At 43.4% G+C, this 18,672-nt stretch overlaps 1 protein-coding gene across 1 annotated transcript in view; it reads left to right on the top strand.

The window, feature by feature from the left end:
* Positions 1-18,672, top strand: part of CRY2 (cryptochrome circadian regulator 2) — a 37,035-nt gene that overhangs the window by 12,087 nt on the left and 6,276 nt on the right. Inside the window, exons 3-6 of the mRNA XM_065404384.1 lie at positions 5,255-5,397; positions 9,432-9,616; positions 16,419-16,507; positions 17,936-18,076. Of these exons, the coding sequence (XP_065260456.1) occupies positions 5,255-5,397; positions 9,432-9,616; positions 16,419-16,507; positions 17,936-18,076 (558 nt within the window). The remainder of the gene's footprint in view (positions 1-5,254; positions 5,398-9,431; positions 9,617-16,418; positions 16,508-17,935; positions 18,077-18,672) is intronic.

Below are 18,672 nucleotides of genomic sequence, written 5' to 3'. Positions count from 1 at the left end.
AGGTTCAATCTTATTGGTTGGTATAACTGTTAAAATATGTTGATTTGCAAACAAATGTAGCCTTTACATGAAACTTCCTGGTTTTTTTGCTAACCAGGAACATAACTATACACATTTATTTAAGCAATAATATAGCATAACATGCATTTATTCAGATTGTTTTGCTTTTTTATTGTGTTAAAAATGGTAAATGGCTCATGCTTATTTACTAGATAATTTTTTATTTGGGATTTGTGTCTAGCTCCATTTGGATGGAAATTGAAAATTAATATACAAAAATGCCATTTTAAAATTATTTGTATACAATATAGTTTTATTTAATGTGCTGGATATTTTTCTTTTCAGTTTATCAAAACATGTTATGTATTTAAAACTGCTTTATTAAACAAAGGAAGTATTAACCTGCTCTGGCTTCCATGGGTTAGCCTTTCAGAAGTTATTTAGGCAACTAAAGTTGCAGATAGGTACCTAGTGGAATTTATAACAATGCTTAAGCAGGTTAGGTGCCCGACTCCCATTAAAATGAGCTGGAGTTAAGTGCCTAACATTCTGAGGTGCTTTGTAAATCAAATTAGTAGATCTCCTCCTCTCCCACTTGTTTTATTTTTATTGACTGGAAAAAGAAAACAAGCATTCCTGCTTTCTCAACTCTGAATTGGTATCTCAGCTTTAAATGAACTAGTCCAAATGAGAAAATAGTTTCTCTGCGCCTGCTAGCTAAATTGAGATCAAAAGGCATTAAGGTAAAAGCTTTTCTGCACAACAGAAACTTCTTATGTGTGGAAAAGTGTAAATAGCTGCTTTTGTTCTATAGTAAAGACCAAAAATAATATTGTGACATATTTACATAGCCTGAGTGGACCTCAGAGGTTAAAGATGTTCCCCATGATTCTATATATAATTAAAGCAGCATCTTTAATTCATAAAAATTTGAGGACCTTTTGATGCAGCATTTTTTAGTTATACAACTTTAATAGATTATAATAAATTTAGGCCTTAACATAGGTTGTTGTAATTTCATAGTTTAAACAGGCTTATTTTTTTTAAAGAAAAATGTATTAATTTTAAATAAAAAAATCATTGATTTTTATCCACCCTGCTTCTCAAAACCTGCCATAGATGAGGATAGGGGAAGAATATGCAGTTCAAATGAGTCTGAATGCTTTGTCAGGGCACAGTAAGCTGTCATTGCTGTCCACTTGGCAAGAGAGGCAGGGGGAATCAGATTACCAGGGTCAGAAGGTATGTTGCTATTCTTTCTGGAACTGTGTTTTAGCACATTACAAAAATATCCTCTGCACTGCTTTTAGCCTTTCCAGAATCCAGGTTATTTTTATCTAGTAGGCTGCAAATAAATTCTGGCTATTTACAGTCCATGTCCTCTCCTTATTTTAGTTAAGGACTAAATATAATCCCAGGATTATTAAAAAATAAAGGAAACCTACTAACTTGTTTCATGGAACTCAGCCAGCTTCTTTATATTCTAAATTTAAAGAATAGTAGTTGTAATTGACTTGCCCACTGAGGATCAGCCTAAACTTCACTGTAGCCCATGGTTCCTAAGTAATTGGGTTTGTTTAATAGACAGTGTCAGGTATTTTAAGCATCGGAATAGGAATAGAAATGTTTGTGAAGCTTTTTAAACTTGAGCTTACGCATTTTGGGGGGAATTTAGATCTTCCTCTGCAGAGCTAGTGTCCCAAACAGTGCAGCACTGACCTGGTATATAATAGAGGGACATACGATTACATTCGGTTTCTTTGAGGGGTGTTCTTAGATGGTCTTAGAATTAGAGATTGTCTAGTGGTTTGTAAGGGTAAGCAGAGCATGGGGGTGAATGCCTGTTGTTATTTATAAATAGTGCAAATGACAACTCCTGGGGTAGGAAGGAGGATGCAGTGGCTTTAGAAAGAGGGAAGTTGAAGCTTGCAGAGCATGCTTTTGAGCCTTGTCTGCAATAGCAGACTTCATAGCTGTAATTTATTTCAAGCATGCAGCTCCAGCAGCTGTAGCAACCAAGGAAGCAGTATAAACAGGGCTCAGGTGTTCACGCCATGTTGTCTAATGCTATTCAGAGCAGGGCTAGGTAGCACAATAGTAATGCAACAGCAGGGTCTACACTACAGCTTCAAGTATGGCTACTGCTGGTAGAGATGCACTTGTGGAGAATTAGGCTACAAAGGATATTGTTTCAATGGCAGATGGCATATGCAGCTTGCTCTGCTGCTTTGTCACTATCACAAGGTATCTTTTTATAAAAAAAAAAATTCCCCTCTTTCTCTAACCAGTCATTTGGAGTCTGACCTTCTGCCCTGAACCAAACCCTGTGGTCACTGCCACCCTGTGGTCACAGTTCATTAAGAGCCGCCAAAACCTTCTCTCCCCCCCCCCCCCTCCCTCCCCCCCCCCCCCGGGTGCTTGTGTGCTGTAGAGTGTTATGATCTCTAGTTTATTTTTGTATGCGTGTGGATTTGACCTCAGTCTGTACCATATTCAGACACCGAAGATACTGGTTGATTGCTTGTACTTAAATTGTCTTCGGGAGTTCAGTGTTTGGGGGGAAATAGTCCTGCCAGGCATTCAAGGCAGCAAAATGGCTTGTGGTAACTTTTTTTTTAATAGAAATACTAAATCCTAAATGCTTCCTTGCCATAATATGGAGGATGAAAACTGCATTTGAAACTTCTAACTTACTCTTTGTATATTTTGAAATTTATCAGACAGTTTCTCGGTTTCTAGTCATTTATGTTTTGTTGCCTTTTATTAGCCCGATGCCATTGTTTTCAGCTTTCCCGCACTATAAAGAAATATCAGAATTTTGAGAGGTTTTTAACTTTTTTTGTCATGATAAAATGTGTTCCCTCCTTCCCTATGCATACATGTTCTTTTAAACCAAACCTTTATTTTCTGTGAGACCGAGTGGCGTTGTCCCTTGTTAATCTATCATATAATTAAAACTAATATGACCAATCAAATTCCAATATGGGGAGAGGACTGGCTTTGAAAGGCATCTAAAGACTTGGGTAGTAGGTTTTGTTAATGCTGTACTTCCTAGTTTGGGGAAAGGCAAATTATAGCCAGGCAATGTGAAGCTGGAAGGGGTGGATATTGACTTTGAAATGCTCTGCCCCATTTCATATCTAAGATTGTTTTTTATAATGTTATCCCTGAAAACCAGCTTTACCTCCTTTTTGATGAGAGGACTGACTTTAGAATTGAGTTTCCAGGGGGAGCGGGAAACATGGGAGACAAGTGGGGAGTTGTGTCCTGCTATGAACTTTCCCAATACTGCCCCCTCCACCCCAGCATCATTGTGTCTGTGTAATTTATGCAAAATTACAAAACTTCTACTGTCGCATTTTGCTTGTGTTGCTGGCTGTGCTAAACCCTCAGCTCCTGTTCAGGAAAAGGCAAAGCGTCCTGCACAACTATTCAGAGGAGAGTAGGCCTCGGGGTAGTGGGGAGAGTGTGTCCCATGCTGTTTCAATTGGAAAATGTGACCCCATGTTAATTGTGTTGCCTACTATTTGTGACTTTTTAAAGCCCAGACCCCGACGCGCCCCCCCCCCCCCAATGGCTCTCTGGCTAAGCTCAGCAGAGTGTTTTCCGCAGCCCACAGATGTGGTTAGCTCTGTGTTTGACAGTGAGTTCAGGAGTGTCACTGTGGAAACCATTAACTCTCCTCTCATAGCATTCATTTGCTGAGAAAACTAGGCCATGAATTCAGAGAGGAAATCATGTTCTGCAAAGGGCTGAAAGAGACAGTGCAGCTCTTCTTCTCAGGCCTGTGTGTTTCAGAACCAAGTCCTTGTAGTCTATAAAGTGTTCTAGAGGTGTATTATCTGATATCTTGCCAGGTTCATAGCTTGGATAAGGCAAAAGCAGTACCACTATTTGGAGGATGAATGCCCCAAGTCTGGATTCCTGCATCTTCCTTTACCATTCTGGGGAAGAAATCAGTCCCTCTAGTTTTGATTTCTCCTTCCTCTAGTGAAGAGTTGCTAACAGTCCTGTATTATAAGGGACGTCCCTTATTTAAGTAAAAATGTTCCTGTCCCTTACAAAATCACTTTGCAAAGTGCTGCTGGTTGGCAACTTGACTAGTCATGCCGACAGAGTGGGGGGCCAGGCCAAATTTAAGTGACATTGCTGACTGAGAGGCAACTGGGACAAATTTGAGTGGCATTGTAACCTGGCACACACTGTCACAATGCCACTCAAATTTGAGCCGACTGCATTTCGATCCTTGGACCACCACTGAAAGTTGCCCCTTCCATTGAAATCTGAAATGGCGCCCCTGATGATTGTAGCAAAGTCTCCTTCAAATGCTGCCTTCCTCCAGTCCACACCCATTCTTTCCGGCCCCACCGCTGGTGACATGTGGTGCTGCAGCTGGCAGAGATCAGCAACTTCACCTCCAACTCAGCTCCTGGTGCCTGAACAGGAGCTGCTGCCCGGCCTAGCACCTGCAGCTCCCAAAGCTTGAGAATCTCCAGGAAGGAGGGTAGAGGAGAAGGGGCTTGCCCCCAGAGGGGATGTCTGAGGTCTGTCCTGTATTTTTTGAAATACAAAGTTGACAGCCGTACTTGTGTCCTCCTTAGTCATTCCTTATTCTGGTTTCCTCTCTTCCTCACTTCTGGCTTCCAGGGTTGGACAGAAGTTCTCTTGTGTGGTGGCCTTAAAGGGATGTTGGAAAACTTTACTTCAGAACCTACATTTTTGGCTTAAACTTCTTGACAGTTTCTCTGTATAAATACATAAGTTTTAAGCAGTTTGCGTTGACAATTTCCCCTGCACTTTGTAGCCCTAATATTTCAGCCTTGGAGTGGTGTCAGAGAACTGGGAAATGAACCACGCCATTGCAGTCTTACTGGCCAAGCTGAGGGCAGTGCAGACAAAGGGAGAATATGTATTGGGGGAGGAGGGAAGAATGAGGTTCTTAAAGTTCTGCAATCTTGGAGTTCAGTAACATGGATGAGTTAGTATAATACTAAGATTCTTACCTTGACCTTTTATAGTGGTGATAAAACAGAATACGTCCCTGATTCTCTATTCCATGTCTGTTGTTACCACATCTGTCCACAGGGCTCCCTCCATGGTTTCTCTCATCGTGTCCTAGTTTCCTGTAAAGCAAAAGACTCCAGGACTTCATTGGCATGACATTAAGGAACCTTTGTGATTCTCTTCAGTGATCATGCTAGCTGCCGAGAGGGCTGGTATCTGTAATGATAACTTTGTTTTGTGTTCTTCACAGGAATGGGGAGTGACCCGTCTCACCTTTGAGTACGACTCCGAACCATTTGGGAAGGAGAGAGATGCAGCTATTGTCAAACTGGCCAAGGAAGCTGGCGTGGAGGTGGTGATAGAGAATTCTCACACTCTCTATGACCTGGATAGGTAAGAGGTTGAGGAGAGGCAGCTATACTGCTTAGACAGGGCTCATATTGTGCTGTCTGAAGGGGACTGTAGGAGACTTCTAGTCTGGGGAAGGTTTCAGTCCTCTGATCCACATAATTTGGCAACTGTTTAAAGCATGATTTGCATGTGACTGCAGATGGGGGTTGTAGGGATTATATTTCACTGAGTCATGCCTTTTACAAGAGCATCACAAAGTGTTGATGGTGATGAGAGTGTTGGGATAGATGTTTCCTCAGTCCTATTAAACTGTTCTCTTCTGTGGTCGTTGAGTAGTTCTAGTGTGTCCTGCTCTCTGCAGCCCTGCCTGTGATGCCCCCTTATTGTGCTCTTTCTGATTGAGAAGCCTGAGATAGGTTACCCTTCAGATATGTTTCTGTTAATACTTAGAAATTGAAGGCTTTTTGTTTCGTTGGGATGGCCTGCACAAACTTGCGGAACAGGAATTGATTGTAGAAAAATAATCATGTTCGGCATAAATGGTGTAACCCATTTTAAGAACTGACAGTCCCCAGTGAATGCTAACTACGCTCAGATTGTTGAATTCAAATTGAAAAGATAACAGCTTAGATGTTGGCTCAGTGTGGCCCAAATCCTTGTCTCACAATTGCTGTCTGACAGCTCCCTTCTGTTTGATGGCAGGTCATTTTCTTCCTCCAGTTGGGTCTCCCTGCTTTTTGTTCCCTGGGATCTAAATCCTTCATAGTCCAGACTTGCTGATGGCCATTGTGAGAGTTTCTCCCTAATTCCAGGCCAGGCAGGCCTGGCCTTAAAAATATAAAATAAAATCTATGAAGTGATCTATTAGGGGGCATTATGATCTTGTTTGACCCCCTATTATAGCACAAGCCATAAAATTTAACCTGGCAGCTCCTGCATCAAGCCAATAACAAGTGGCTGAGCTAGAATAGATATTTTTTTTAAAAAGGTATAATCTTGATTTGAGGACACCAAGTGATGGAGAATTTCATATCCCTTGGCAACATATTATAACCCTCAATGTCAAAATTGCATTTTATTCCAATTTGAATTTTTCTGACTAGAGCTTTCAGCCTTTGGAGCTTGTTAAGCCTGCCTGCTTGATTAAAGCCCTCTAGTATCAGATATCTTCTTCCTATGTAGGTACTTACAGATTGATCAAGGCACCTCTGAACCTTTGATATTCTTATATAATGTTTTCCCTGGTGCTGTCTGGAGAAGTGGAATAGTCTGTCCTTTGTACACTGGCTGTCTGTACATTGCAGTTACTTTCCAGTTCCTGTCTGAACCTGAAGAAACCCAGTTAGGATCCCATTGTACTAGGCACTGTACATACAAATAATGCACAGTCCACACCTTAGAGAGCTCATCCAGTATTTGTATCACAGTAGTTGAATAAACTGACATGGGGAGACTGAACAGTAGACAGGTTCATTTGCCCAAGTAGTCTCCAATTGCCAACCTATCCAAACCTGTGTTGCCAGTTGAGCAGCATGATCCTCAAGTATTGGCTGAGGACACCCTCACAAATAGGAAATGCGTGAACATGTCCTTTTCCATCATACACAAGAAGGGTTCCTATGTGCAAGCCAGCCAGTGGAATGATGCCACTGAAGAAGGGGCTGTGGTGAACCCAGCAGAATGGCTTTTGCAGGTGATTGACTGACTCAGAAGGTAAAGTCTATGGGGCAGGCTATAGTCCTCGAATCTGCTGCTGTAAAGAGAGATCTGTGAAAGCCCTTGCATTGGCTACCACAAACTGCCTGTGGTAACCCATCAATGAACTCTCATAAATGTGCTTGTTCATGCCTGGATTGCCCTCCTCCCTGAGGCAAAGTAGCACTATGGAGAAGGGACTGCCAGACACTAATAGCCTCTGGAGGCCTCAGCCATTGTTCTAGGTGCTGTAAAAATATATACAAGATAACATCCATGCCCCATCATTTAGGAAGGCTTCTGTTCCTAAGCCTGCCCCAGTAACTTGCTTGGTTGGGAGATGAGAAGGCACAGAAGGTTTTCATTCTTGTTTTTATTCTAGTGAAAGGAGGGCTCATCACAAAAGCCACAGTTTGGTCCAAATTGCAGTTTCTGTTCAAGGCAGACCCTGTGACTAGAGGATTGCTACTGTCATGATTAAGGTGCATTTGTGCATCAGCACATATATGGAAGAGGACTGTGTAGTGTGGCAAGGCATGGCTGAGGTGCCTCTGTAGAGCAGGAGTTGGAGAAGAGGGAAAACTTGCACAGCACTATCAGATTGTCACACTCTGGCACAAACCTGTTGAAGGAGCAGTTGCTGTACTTTTCAAGGCCTCATGCTCCTATTACATCAGTGATGTAGATGTTGTAAGAAGTGTCTCAGTACATATTGGAGGGACAGATATGAAGGTCTCAGGTTTCTTTCTCTCCTGCCTCTTGCCCCCTGGAACTCCACACTGGAAAGTGGCATAGTGCAAAAAGTAGGGAAGACTGTAGGGGATTAGGGTGTATTCATAAGGGTGGAAATTTCTGAATTACTTTTTGAAGAGTGCAGGGAAGCAAACAGCTTCCTTCAAGCTGCACAGGCCTTGTTTGGGTGACTTTGCTATATACCGGCAAAAGCTTCCTCCTTTTCCGTGTTTTCTACCCTGTATCTTACCTTTCTTATCTACGTGAAGAAATAAGAAGGAATGTGGTGGGAGTCAGTTGAATATCTTTCTTTAACATGACCATGCTCTGCCTTTTAAAAGGCTCTCTGTCCCTCCCCCAGTATGCACGAGAGATCCTGGCATTTATGACCTAGATCCAAGCAGCAGCTACGATAGATTTATTAGGGAGCAGCCTCCTGCCTTCTGGCTGCTGTATAGAGCTGGGAAGACCTGTCACACAGTATCACATGTGACCAGCTGCTCTGTGAAGGCTCCAGGCTAGCATGGAGCTCCTCCCTTCTACACGTGCAGCTGATGGGTGGAGGGGGGAGGCACGTGGCATCGCCTGAAACACTAGGCTCCCAGCTCACTCCTTGCATAAGTTGTTGACTGTCAGGATGGGGAGGGTAGCAGCCATTGCAAGTGCTCTTGCAGGAGTGCTGGCTTGGCTGTTTCAGCCTTATATAAACCTGACACTCTGAGCTCTCCCTGTTTTCCTGTTAACTCTTTTGCTCCTGGCACTGTGCCCAGACAGTGCTGAGGGAAAATGCCCTTGTTTCTACTCATGGAGGCTCTGCCACGCAGTCTTCTCCAAATTCTTTTTAGCTCTGTTCCCCAGGGGCGAGAGACAGCTTTTCTGGGAAGCATCACATTTTATTCCCCAGTAGAGACTTGGGCAGGTTGTGGGCACTTAGGAAGGTAGCAGCCTGTGCTCCTGGTTTGAACACTAAAAAGTAAATGGTATACTCAGTATGTGGCAGTATTGCTTGCGATCGTATGGAGTGGGGGAGGGATGGGGATTTTTCTACTCCCAGGAGAGGAGTGAGGCACACTGGGATTTCTCTCCTCTGAGGGGGTAGAGGAGGGGAGAGTGACAGATGGACTGGGATTTTTTTAGTGTGGGGGAAACAGGAACAAGCACAGGCTGGGATTTCTCTAGTGCAGGGAGGGGGCCGGATGCAGGCTGGGATTTCTCAAAAATGGGTGGGGACCACATGAAATGATGGAAGCTTGCATTTTGCTGATCTAGAGAGTGAGTGGTTGGACAAGTAAACTAGGATTTGTCATCTGGGGGAGCAATAGAAAAGAGGGTGACTGTTGTAGGTTGGGTTTCTCACTTTGGGGGGGGCACAGATTGTCTCAGGCTTGGGTTTTTCTGGGAGCAGACCATGGCATGGGGACTGGTGCAGGCTGAGGTCTTTTTTCCTGGAAATGGGGTTAGCCTGAAGTTTCTTTAACTAGTTGAAGGGACGGATCCAAATGGAGGAGGGTGAGTCTGTCTGGGATTTCTCTATCCAAAGAAAAGTGTGTCCCTGAGTCCAAGGGGGCTAGTGCTTGAGTGTTCTTCCCCATGCCTCCCATGAGAATTAAGCTGTTTTCTAACTCTGTCTCCTGGGCCTGTGTGTCTAGAATAATCGAGCTGAATGGCCACAAACCACCTCTCACATACAAGCGTTTCCAGACCATCATTAGTCGCATGGAGCATCCCAGAAAGCCAGTGAGCAGCATAACAAGCCAGCAGATGGAGAAGTGCAAGTCTGAGATCCAGGAGAATCATGATGACACGTATGGAGTCCCATCTCTGGAGGAACTGGGTATGTGTCCAGGGTTGAGGGGGCTTAACTACCAACCAAACAAGAATGTTTCTGCTGGCAGGAATGCTTCCAAAATGGTTTCACTGTTTTCATCTGACCTGGGCAGGCTACAGCCTTGGGAGTAGCACACAGAATGAGCCATGGAATTTGGGAAAATGAGCCACTGATTGTCCATCTGTCTGTGTTATGCTTGATTCTAGTACAAACTCCTTTCCTTCCTTCCCACATCTCTGTTGATACCTCTCAGGTGTGATCTGCCATCCTTTGCACACTTTTTCAGCCCCGAGGCCCTCACAGTGCTGCTCAGTCCTGACCCACTGCATCCTCTGCTATTCTGGTCCCTGACAGGCTGCTTGTGACAGATCTGGGAGTATTAATCATGCTAAACTGAGACTATCACACTTGCTTTACTGTGACTAAAAAGGATTAATTTGGAAACTCAGACAAAAGTTTTTGTTAAAACTGCTACCATCCACCCTTAAGTACCCATTGGTGTCGAGGGAATCAGTGTTTGCTTTCAAGCTGTGTAAGTGCTTGGATTTGATTTGGAGGAAAGAAATTGATGGTAGAGAGGGGAGGGAGAAAATATGGATGAGTAGTTCCTGTCAGACTGTCTGGAATAGTTCACAAGCATGAGTGCCAACCTCAGGACAGACTGTCAAGAAGCAGGACACTCACCCAAATTGGTTGAGAGTTCTGTACTTAAATTTCACCAACCAAGCAACAAGTGATATCTCCTCAAGCATTATAGCGGCTTAACCATGAAGTCAGACAGTCCTCTTGGGTACTGTCTATCCTGCCACCCAGGCAAACTTGCCTTTGTGATAGATGATCCTTTACACCAAAAAATCACAACAGTACTCAAGTTACTCCCAGGCCCAATGGTCCAGTTGCTTATCTCAGGTCAATTACATCTTAAATCTCACACTAAAGACAACACTTGTAGCCAATCCTATAATTTATTAACTAAGAAAAAGGAATATTATTTACACAGTTAAAGTGTGTAAATCTACACACACACACACACACACACACACACACACACACACACACACACACACACACACACACACACACACACACACACACACACACACACACACACACACACGTTCCAGCAGTGAGACAGGCTCAGGAGTTGCAAGTGGCTCTTTGCAGCACATGGTATTAAAACACTGATTTAATTATTAACCAATCAGGATGCTTTTATTATGTTAATCAATTGTAGTTGATAAAATAATACTTGGTCATTCATGAGACCAAGAATTATTTATATAGTAAATGAAACAATGAATTCCCACTACTGTGGCTCTTTTGCGTAATGTTAATCACTAATTTGGCTCCTGAACCACTGAGGTCGGAGTATCACTGAATTAGTCTTAGATTCCAAAAGGTGATAGAAAATGCTCTGATATGCAAGCTTTCTATGTCCTCTAAAGCTAACCCAAGCGTAGCAGCTTGGGAATCCCTTGCTTATGCTTAGAAATATTTCCCTGTCCAAATTCCAAGCAGCATAATGATCCAGTTATTTCTGGTCAGGGATTTGTATTCCCTGTTTGTGCCATCTCCTCTTCATAGGTTGCGGGGGGCAATCAATAAAGTCTTTGTCCTTTGATGTTTCAAAATGGCTCATTTGGTTTCAATGGGCCGCCTTGTGTGCAGGCCCAGCACTTTACAATAATTAATGCTTCTTTCCTGTTTCGTGAGTTACACAGTTAGAGGTTTACAATGAAAACACTCAATATAACTTTATACCAAGGGATACAGATGTTGTAAGTCAGATCAGTACATGCAACATCCTACAAACATTTCATCAAATCTAACCACTAAACACATTCTTATGAACTTAACATCTATTTAAACAATGCTAATGCTCAGATAAGCCAGGCTGGTTTCTAGCTATGAATTTGTCGGTGTTCAGTGATGCTTAGTGACCTTGGCATGAGCTGGCACCTGGTCTGCCAGTGTCACAGTTCCATGCTTGTCAGCTTCAGTCTCATCAGCTGCTGATGGCTCTACGGCATCAAAAAATGTTCAAGACAGAGGGTGATGCACAAATCCCAACCCCAGATCACGGATCTGAACCTAAATGTAAGCAAAGGGCAAGGTTATTGCTTGCATTTGGAGTATTGTTCATATGGAGATAACAGTGCAGCTGACCGCTTTCCAGTAGTATCTGGGTACTGTGGGACATTGAGGGGCTGGGAAGGGGGGAGGGCTGTGTGAAAAGTTGGTAGGACTCAGCAGAAGCCCTTATGTATGAAAATAATGGGGGATTTGGCTCTTGAGGATAGTCACATTCATTTTGATCTGAATCTGAACTCCCCTATCGTTTTGTAAGTAGGGAGCTGTATAGGAAAACTGCATTGCTGCTGCCCATATTGTACTTGTTCTGGGGATTAATATGATGTAGGTGCTCAGTGCTGTTTAGTCCAGTATCTTCACTAGTACCAGATTGAGAAACTAAGAGTCTCCCTTGACTTGCAGACTGTGTGATGAGATATTTCTGGGTTGACTGGAAGATATTTCATAGATTAGCAAATCTGATAGGGCAGAGGTGCCTGTTGTGATAATTGGGCCTCCAGGTTTACCCTAATTGTTAGCTCAACTGTAAAAAGTGTAAGTTTATAAGATGTCACACTAACATATAACAATAAGTGTTGGTCGGAAAAGGTGCAAAAGCGAGCCAGACTGAATTAGTCAAACAAAAAGGCCTACTGATACAACTCAAGAACTGTGCTAAGATCATGCTCGGTATACAAGAAAAGTGTGGAACCGGAAAACTAATAATCCAAAATTGGTATATTGGCTATTGGGCCTAACTGGTGGACTAAACAATGAGGGGGTGGGGTGTTCCACCCATCGCTCCCTTTTGGGTTCCTAAAGAATGAGACTTTGGGAAGGAAAATTGGCTACTGGAGCGTTTCATCATCATGGCTGCTACTCCCACCCAGGCATCGTGATCCTGAGAGATGTCCTGATGAGGGAGGGACCCAGATGACACAGCCACTTCCACCAGTTCCAGCTGAATCCCAAACACCAGCTGGGATGTGAGACTTTGTCTCCACCTGCTCCCCCATCTGTCCTTTTCCTTCTCTATCTTTTCTTTTCTTTTTCTTATCTCTCTCCTTCTTCCTTTTCTCTTACAAGAGTCTGGCTTAGCCAGCGAAGACTCTATTTTGCAATGCTTCTGTAAGCCTGTGACCAGAAAGAGCCAGTTAAATGCAATGTCTTAAACAGCCTAGTGCTGGTACAACTTTGCCAGGTCTTGGAGTGGCTGATAAGACTATGTGCCGTGTCTTGTGTTTTTTCCGGCAGTGAGGGTGCAAGTAAGAGTCAACGTGAGATATAGAAGCTGCATTTTCTATCCTTGTTGTCCTTTTCTCTCTTATTTTGTGTAAGTTTGTGTTCTGTCTTCTAGAAAACAGGATCTGACTTTAACAGCAGCAGCTCTGGTCCATCTCCCCAAAAGGGCAGTTATTACCATCTTTAGTACAATCTAAAACACTATCAAACAAGGAGAGTTTTTAGAAGGAAAATCACCCAGCTCAAGTGAACAAGGGATGTTGTTAAAATGAAATCCTTACTCAATACTTACATTTCAAATGCTTGAACTGTTTTTTCCTTTTTTCCCCTGTATCTTTAATAAACGGTTAGAGGGATTTCTAATAGTGTTTGCCATGGTGCTAAGCAGGGTGAGGTTTCTGTACAACAACTCACTAAACTTGTTTAAAATTATTTAATGTTGGAGAGTGACTGTGTTATGAAATCATAGAACAGTAGGGCTGGAAGGGACTTGGAGAAGTCAAGTCCAGCCCTCTGTGCTGTGGCAGGACTAAGTAAAACTAGACTATCCCTGACAGGTGTTTGTCCAACCTGTTCTTAAAAACATCCAATGATAAGGATTCCACAACCCCCTTGGAAGCCTAGTCCAGAGCTTAATTACCCTTATAGTTAGAAAGTTTTCCCTAATGTCTAACCTAAATCTCCCTTGCTGCAGATTAAGCCCATTACTATTTGTCCTGCCTTCAGTGGACATGAAGAGTAATTGATCACGGTCCTCTTTTATAACAGCCCTTAACAGGACTGTTATCTGGTCCCTACTCAGTCTCCTTTTCTCAAGGCTGAAAGTGCCCAGTTTCTTAACCTTTTCTCATAGGTCAGGTTTTCTAAATCTCTTATTTTTGTCACTCTCCTCTAGAGTCTTTCCAATTTGTCCACATCTTTCCTAAAGTGTGGCACCCAGAATTGGACACAGTACTGCAGCTGAGGCGTAACCAGTGCCAAATAGAGCAGGAAAGTTACTTCCTGTGTCTTACATATAGCATTTCTGTTACTACACCCCACAATGATGTTAGCCTTTTTCACGGCAGCATCACATTGACTCATATTCAGTTTGTGGTCCACTGTAATCCCAGGTTCCTTTCAGCAGTACCACCACCTAGCCAATTATTTTCCAGTTTATAGTTGTGCATTTGATTTTTTCCTTCCTAAGTGAAGTACTTTGCACTTGTCTTTATTGAATGTCATTTTGTTGATTTCAGGCCAATTCTCAAAAAAGGTCGCTGTGAATTCTCATCCTGTCTTCCAGAGTGCTTGCAACCCTTCCCAGCTTGGTGTTGTCTGCAGATTTTATAAGCATACTCTCCACTCCATTATCTAAGTCATTAATGAAAATATTGAATAGTGACGGACTGCAGTGGGATCCCACTAGATATGCTCTCGCAGTTTGACAGTGAACCATTGATAACTGGTCTTTGAGTATGGTCTTTCAACCAGCTGTGAACCCATCTGATAGTAACTTCATCTAAACCATATTTCCTTACTTTGCTTATGAGAATATCTTTTGGGACTGTCAAAAGTCTTACAAAAATAAGACACATCACATCCACTGCTTCCCCGCTATCCACTAAGCAAGTAACCTTGTCTAAGAAGGAAATTAGGTTGGTTTGGCATGATTTGTTCTTGACAACTTCATGCTACCTATTCCTTTATAATGGTGTTATCCTCCAGGTGCTTACAAATTGATTGTTTAATAATTTGTTTCAGTATCTTTCCACGTAACAAAGTTAGGCTGACTGATTTATAATTCCCCAGGTCCTCTTTTTAAAGACAGGTAACTATGTTTGCCCTTCTCCAGTCTTCTGGGACCTCACCTGTCCTGCAGGAGTTCTCAAAGATAATTGATAATGGTTCTGAGATTGCTTCAGCTAGTTCCTTAAGTACCATGATGAATTTCATCAGGTCCTGCCAACTTGAATATATCTAACTTATCTCAGTATTCTTTAACCTGTTCTTCTCTATTCTGGCTTATGTTTCTGTCAAGGCTGCTTCCCCACTTTGAACTTTAGGGTACAAATGTGGGGGCCTGCATGAAAACTTCTAAGCTTAACTACCAGCTTAGATCTGGTCCGCTGCCACCACTCCCAAAGCTAATTCCCTTCCCTGGGTAGCCTTGAGAGACTCTTCACCAATTCCCTGGTGAATACAGATCCAAACCCCTTGGATCTTAAAACAAGGAGAAATTAACCATCCCCCCCTCCTTCCTCCCACCAACTCCTGGTGGATCAAGATCCAACCCCCTTGGATCTAAAAACAAGGAAAAATCAATCAGGTTCTTAAAAAGAAGGCTTTTAATTAAAGAAAAAGGTAAAAATCATCTCTGTAAAATCAGGATGGAAAATAACTTTACAGGGTAATCAAACTTAAAGAGCTCAGCGGACCCCCCTCTAGCCTTAGGTTCAAAGTACAGCAAACAGAGATAAACACTCTAGCAAAAGGTACATTTACAAGTTGAGAAAACAAAGATAAACGAACACGCCTTGCCTGGCTGTTTACTTACAAGTTTGAAATATGAGAGACTTGTTCAGAAAGATTTGGAGAGCCTGGATTGATGTCTGGTCCCTCTTAGTCCCAAGAGCGAACAACCCCAAAACAAAGAGCACAAACAAAAGCCTTCTCCCCCCCTTCCCCCCCCCCCCCCCCAAGATTTGAAAGTATCTTGTCCCCTTATTGGTCCTTTTGGTCAGGTGTCAGCCAGGTTACCTGAGCTTCTTAACCCTTTACAGGTAAAAGGATTTTGGAGTCTCTGGCCAGGAGGGATTTTATAGCACTGTACACAGGAGAGCTGTTACCCTTCCCTTTATAGTTATGACAGTTTCTTTCCCCTTGTTGTTAATATTAATTGTGTTGAGTTATCTGTTCACCATTAATCCTTTTTAGTGAAGACTGAAGCAAAATAAGCATTAAACGTTTCAGCTTTCTTGATGTCATCAGTTGTTTGCTCTCCTTCCCTGCTAAGTAGAGGACCTACGCTTGGTCTATCTCTTGCTCTTACTGCATTTAAAGAACTTCATTTTGTTGCATTTTATGACCCTTGCTAGATTTAACTCATTTTATGCCTTAGCTTTTCTAATTGATTGTCAATACCTTCAACTGTTTGGACCCATATAATCCATCTGAATTAATACAACATGCCCCCTGCTGGCTGTTCTGTTTATCATTGATACTGAGCCTGATAGAGGATGCAGTAGATGACCACTCTGTATTGATAGGGTTTGTGTATGAATGATGGTGGGGTGCCCCAAGAATGCTGACTGGAGAACTTAATTTGGGGACAGGCTTCGTACTGGGGTGTCAGAGCAGTCATGCTTGCTTTGCTGTAGAAGGATCAGAGCAGCAACAATAAACCAAATATTCAGAGAACTCAGGAGCCGTCTTTTTCAAGTCTGATACTGTTGCTGCTGGAGCCCTGCTGGGCCCTGTTGGCTTCCAGCCTTACCACCCTGTTTGTTCCTCTCAGGTTTCCCCACGGATGGTCTTGCCCCAGCAGTTTGGAAAGGAGGGGAGACAGAGGCCTTGGCCCGGCTGGATAAGCATTTGGAAAGAAAGGTAACCAACCCACTTTAACTCAGAAAATGGTAAAATGGTAAAAATGGTAAAATTTCTGCATGCTGAGGCCTCTGGCTAAGAAATATTAACGCTGGTTGTCACCCTTGTTTCTGTTGCTTGTAGCAGCAGACACAGCTCTGTGTTGAAGGGAATGCCTCTGTAGGACCCAGGCTGTGTGGGGCATAGGGAATGGGCCCTCCCCACTTCCAGGCTTCAAAGGACCCAAACTGAAGTGGAAGTTCATTGATGTACATGCACTTAGGGGTGGAATGCACTCACCAAGCAATCCTGGTGTTGTAGTGCCCTTGGAGCATGAAGGGTGTTGAGCCCCATTCTCTCTGGGGTAGCATAGATGAAGAGAGCCTTCTCCCAAGGTACAGTGCTGGCTGCAGACTGCCTCCCACCTCCTTTTTAATCTTCACTTGGAGACATTTGTGCAGGTGCATTAACAGGACAAGTGCAAACAGCCAGGCTTTTCCCAGGCAGGGCATGTGAGGACTGTTAATACGACATACGCCATTACAATGTGTGGCTCAAGGTATAACATACCTAGACCCTTTCTGTTGACCCTGTTCTCTTTATTGTTTCACACAAAGTAAATAACAATAAGAACAGGAGTTTTAGGTGTTACTAGTAACAATACAAGATAAAATTACTCAGACAGAAATGACTGAGTTGTCTCTTTAATGCTAACCTTTCTTGATGGTAGTTGTGCAGTTCACAACTTACATGCTGCATTGGGGGGAAATAAAACTTCAGTGTAATATTCTGCAGGTAGTGCTGAATCTCAGCTTTATGTAATTGCAGGCTGCCATGTTCAATGATAGTCTTTCCTCCTGGAGTCACCTGCTACATATGTCAGGGAGACAGTTAAGATCTCTCCTCATGCAGCTCAGAGTTGGATGTACACCTCTACCTCGATATAACGCTGTCCTCGGGAGCCAAAAAAATCGTACCGCGTTATAGGTGAAACCGTGTTATATTGAACTTGCTTTGATCCACCGGAGTGTGCAGCCCCGCCCCCCTGGAGCACTGCTTTACTGCGTTATATCCGAATTCGTGTTATATCGTGTCCCATTATATTGAGGTAGCAGTGTACCTGAAGTACTAGGATGTACCTTTGGGAGGTCCTAGGCCCAGACCTACGCTGCGGACAAGAGCTAATAGCCCCCTCCCAGATCAGCAGGACTAGATCAAATTCCCTTTAAATGGGAAGTGATTTGTGTGCCTCTCACTGCTGTGGGAGTGCTGGAATATCCAGCTTGAAACATCTCCAACAAATGGATGAAGCCAGTTCAGTAGGGATACTGTCAGAGAAATGTAAGGGGCTTTAATGAACCTACTGGAGATAGTTGTGTCCCTGCCCAGCAGCCTACTCCTTGAACTACTGCATTTCTGAAACCCATTCTCTTTCCCAAATGCTCCTAGGCTTGGGTTGCAAACTATGAAAGGCCAAGGATGAACGCTAACTCGCTGCTGGCGAGCCCCACTGGGCTCAGTCCCTACCTGCGCTTCGGCTGCTTGTCCTGCCGCTTGTTCTACTACCGCCTCTGGGAGCTGTATAAAAAGGTGAGAAAAGGGGGATGAGAGGGTGGGGGATTCCTCCAGAGCAGGCAAGCCAGGGACCAGGCTGGTTCTGAGGACAGGGGTTGTGTTAATTCTCTTGCAGTTCTGTCATATTCCATTGTTTCTGACTCAAGAAGCTGTAGGTTGACATTCCCTCCTTCCCCCTGCCTCTCACTCTTCTGGCTATGAAGCAGTGCTCAGCTCTTTAAATATAGTTGCCCCTCCTGGGGGAAACTTACAAAAATGGTGAGACTCTTGTAGACATAATTAGTAGATTTTTAAAAGTAGCTATCTGGATTCTCAAGCCTGAGCCCTCATAATCATTAGCTCTAGGTTGGCTCTAGTGCTTGTCCTCTTGTTCTGGACAGATCAGTTCCTTCAGTATATCAGACTACATTAAAGACAGGTGCTTTCTGCCCCAGTGAGTCTGGTTTCTGGTAAAGGACTGTTCAGAGGATAGCTCCACAGCTCCAAATGTTGCTAGCAGTCTTGGTCCCTGAGTGGGAATTACCTGTAGTGATGGGGCAGAGGCAGGGTTGAGCTGAGCTGCCCAGGTGCAGGAGCTGGGAAAGGGTAATATCTCTTTGCCCCTGCTTCTC

This window comes from Emys orbicularis, chromosome 4, assembly GCF_028017835.1.
Source record: "Emys orbicularis isolate rEmyOrb1 chromosome 4, rEmyOrb1.hap1, whole genome shotgun sequence".
Classification (NCBI taxonomy): domain Eukaryota; kingdom Metazoa; phylum Chordata; order Testudines; family Emydidae; genus Emys; species Emys orbicularis.
The sequence above is the reverse complement of the archived record's forward strand: the minus strand, read 5'-3'. Positions and strand labels throughout refer to the sequence as shown.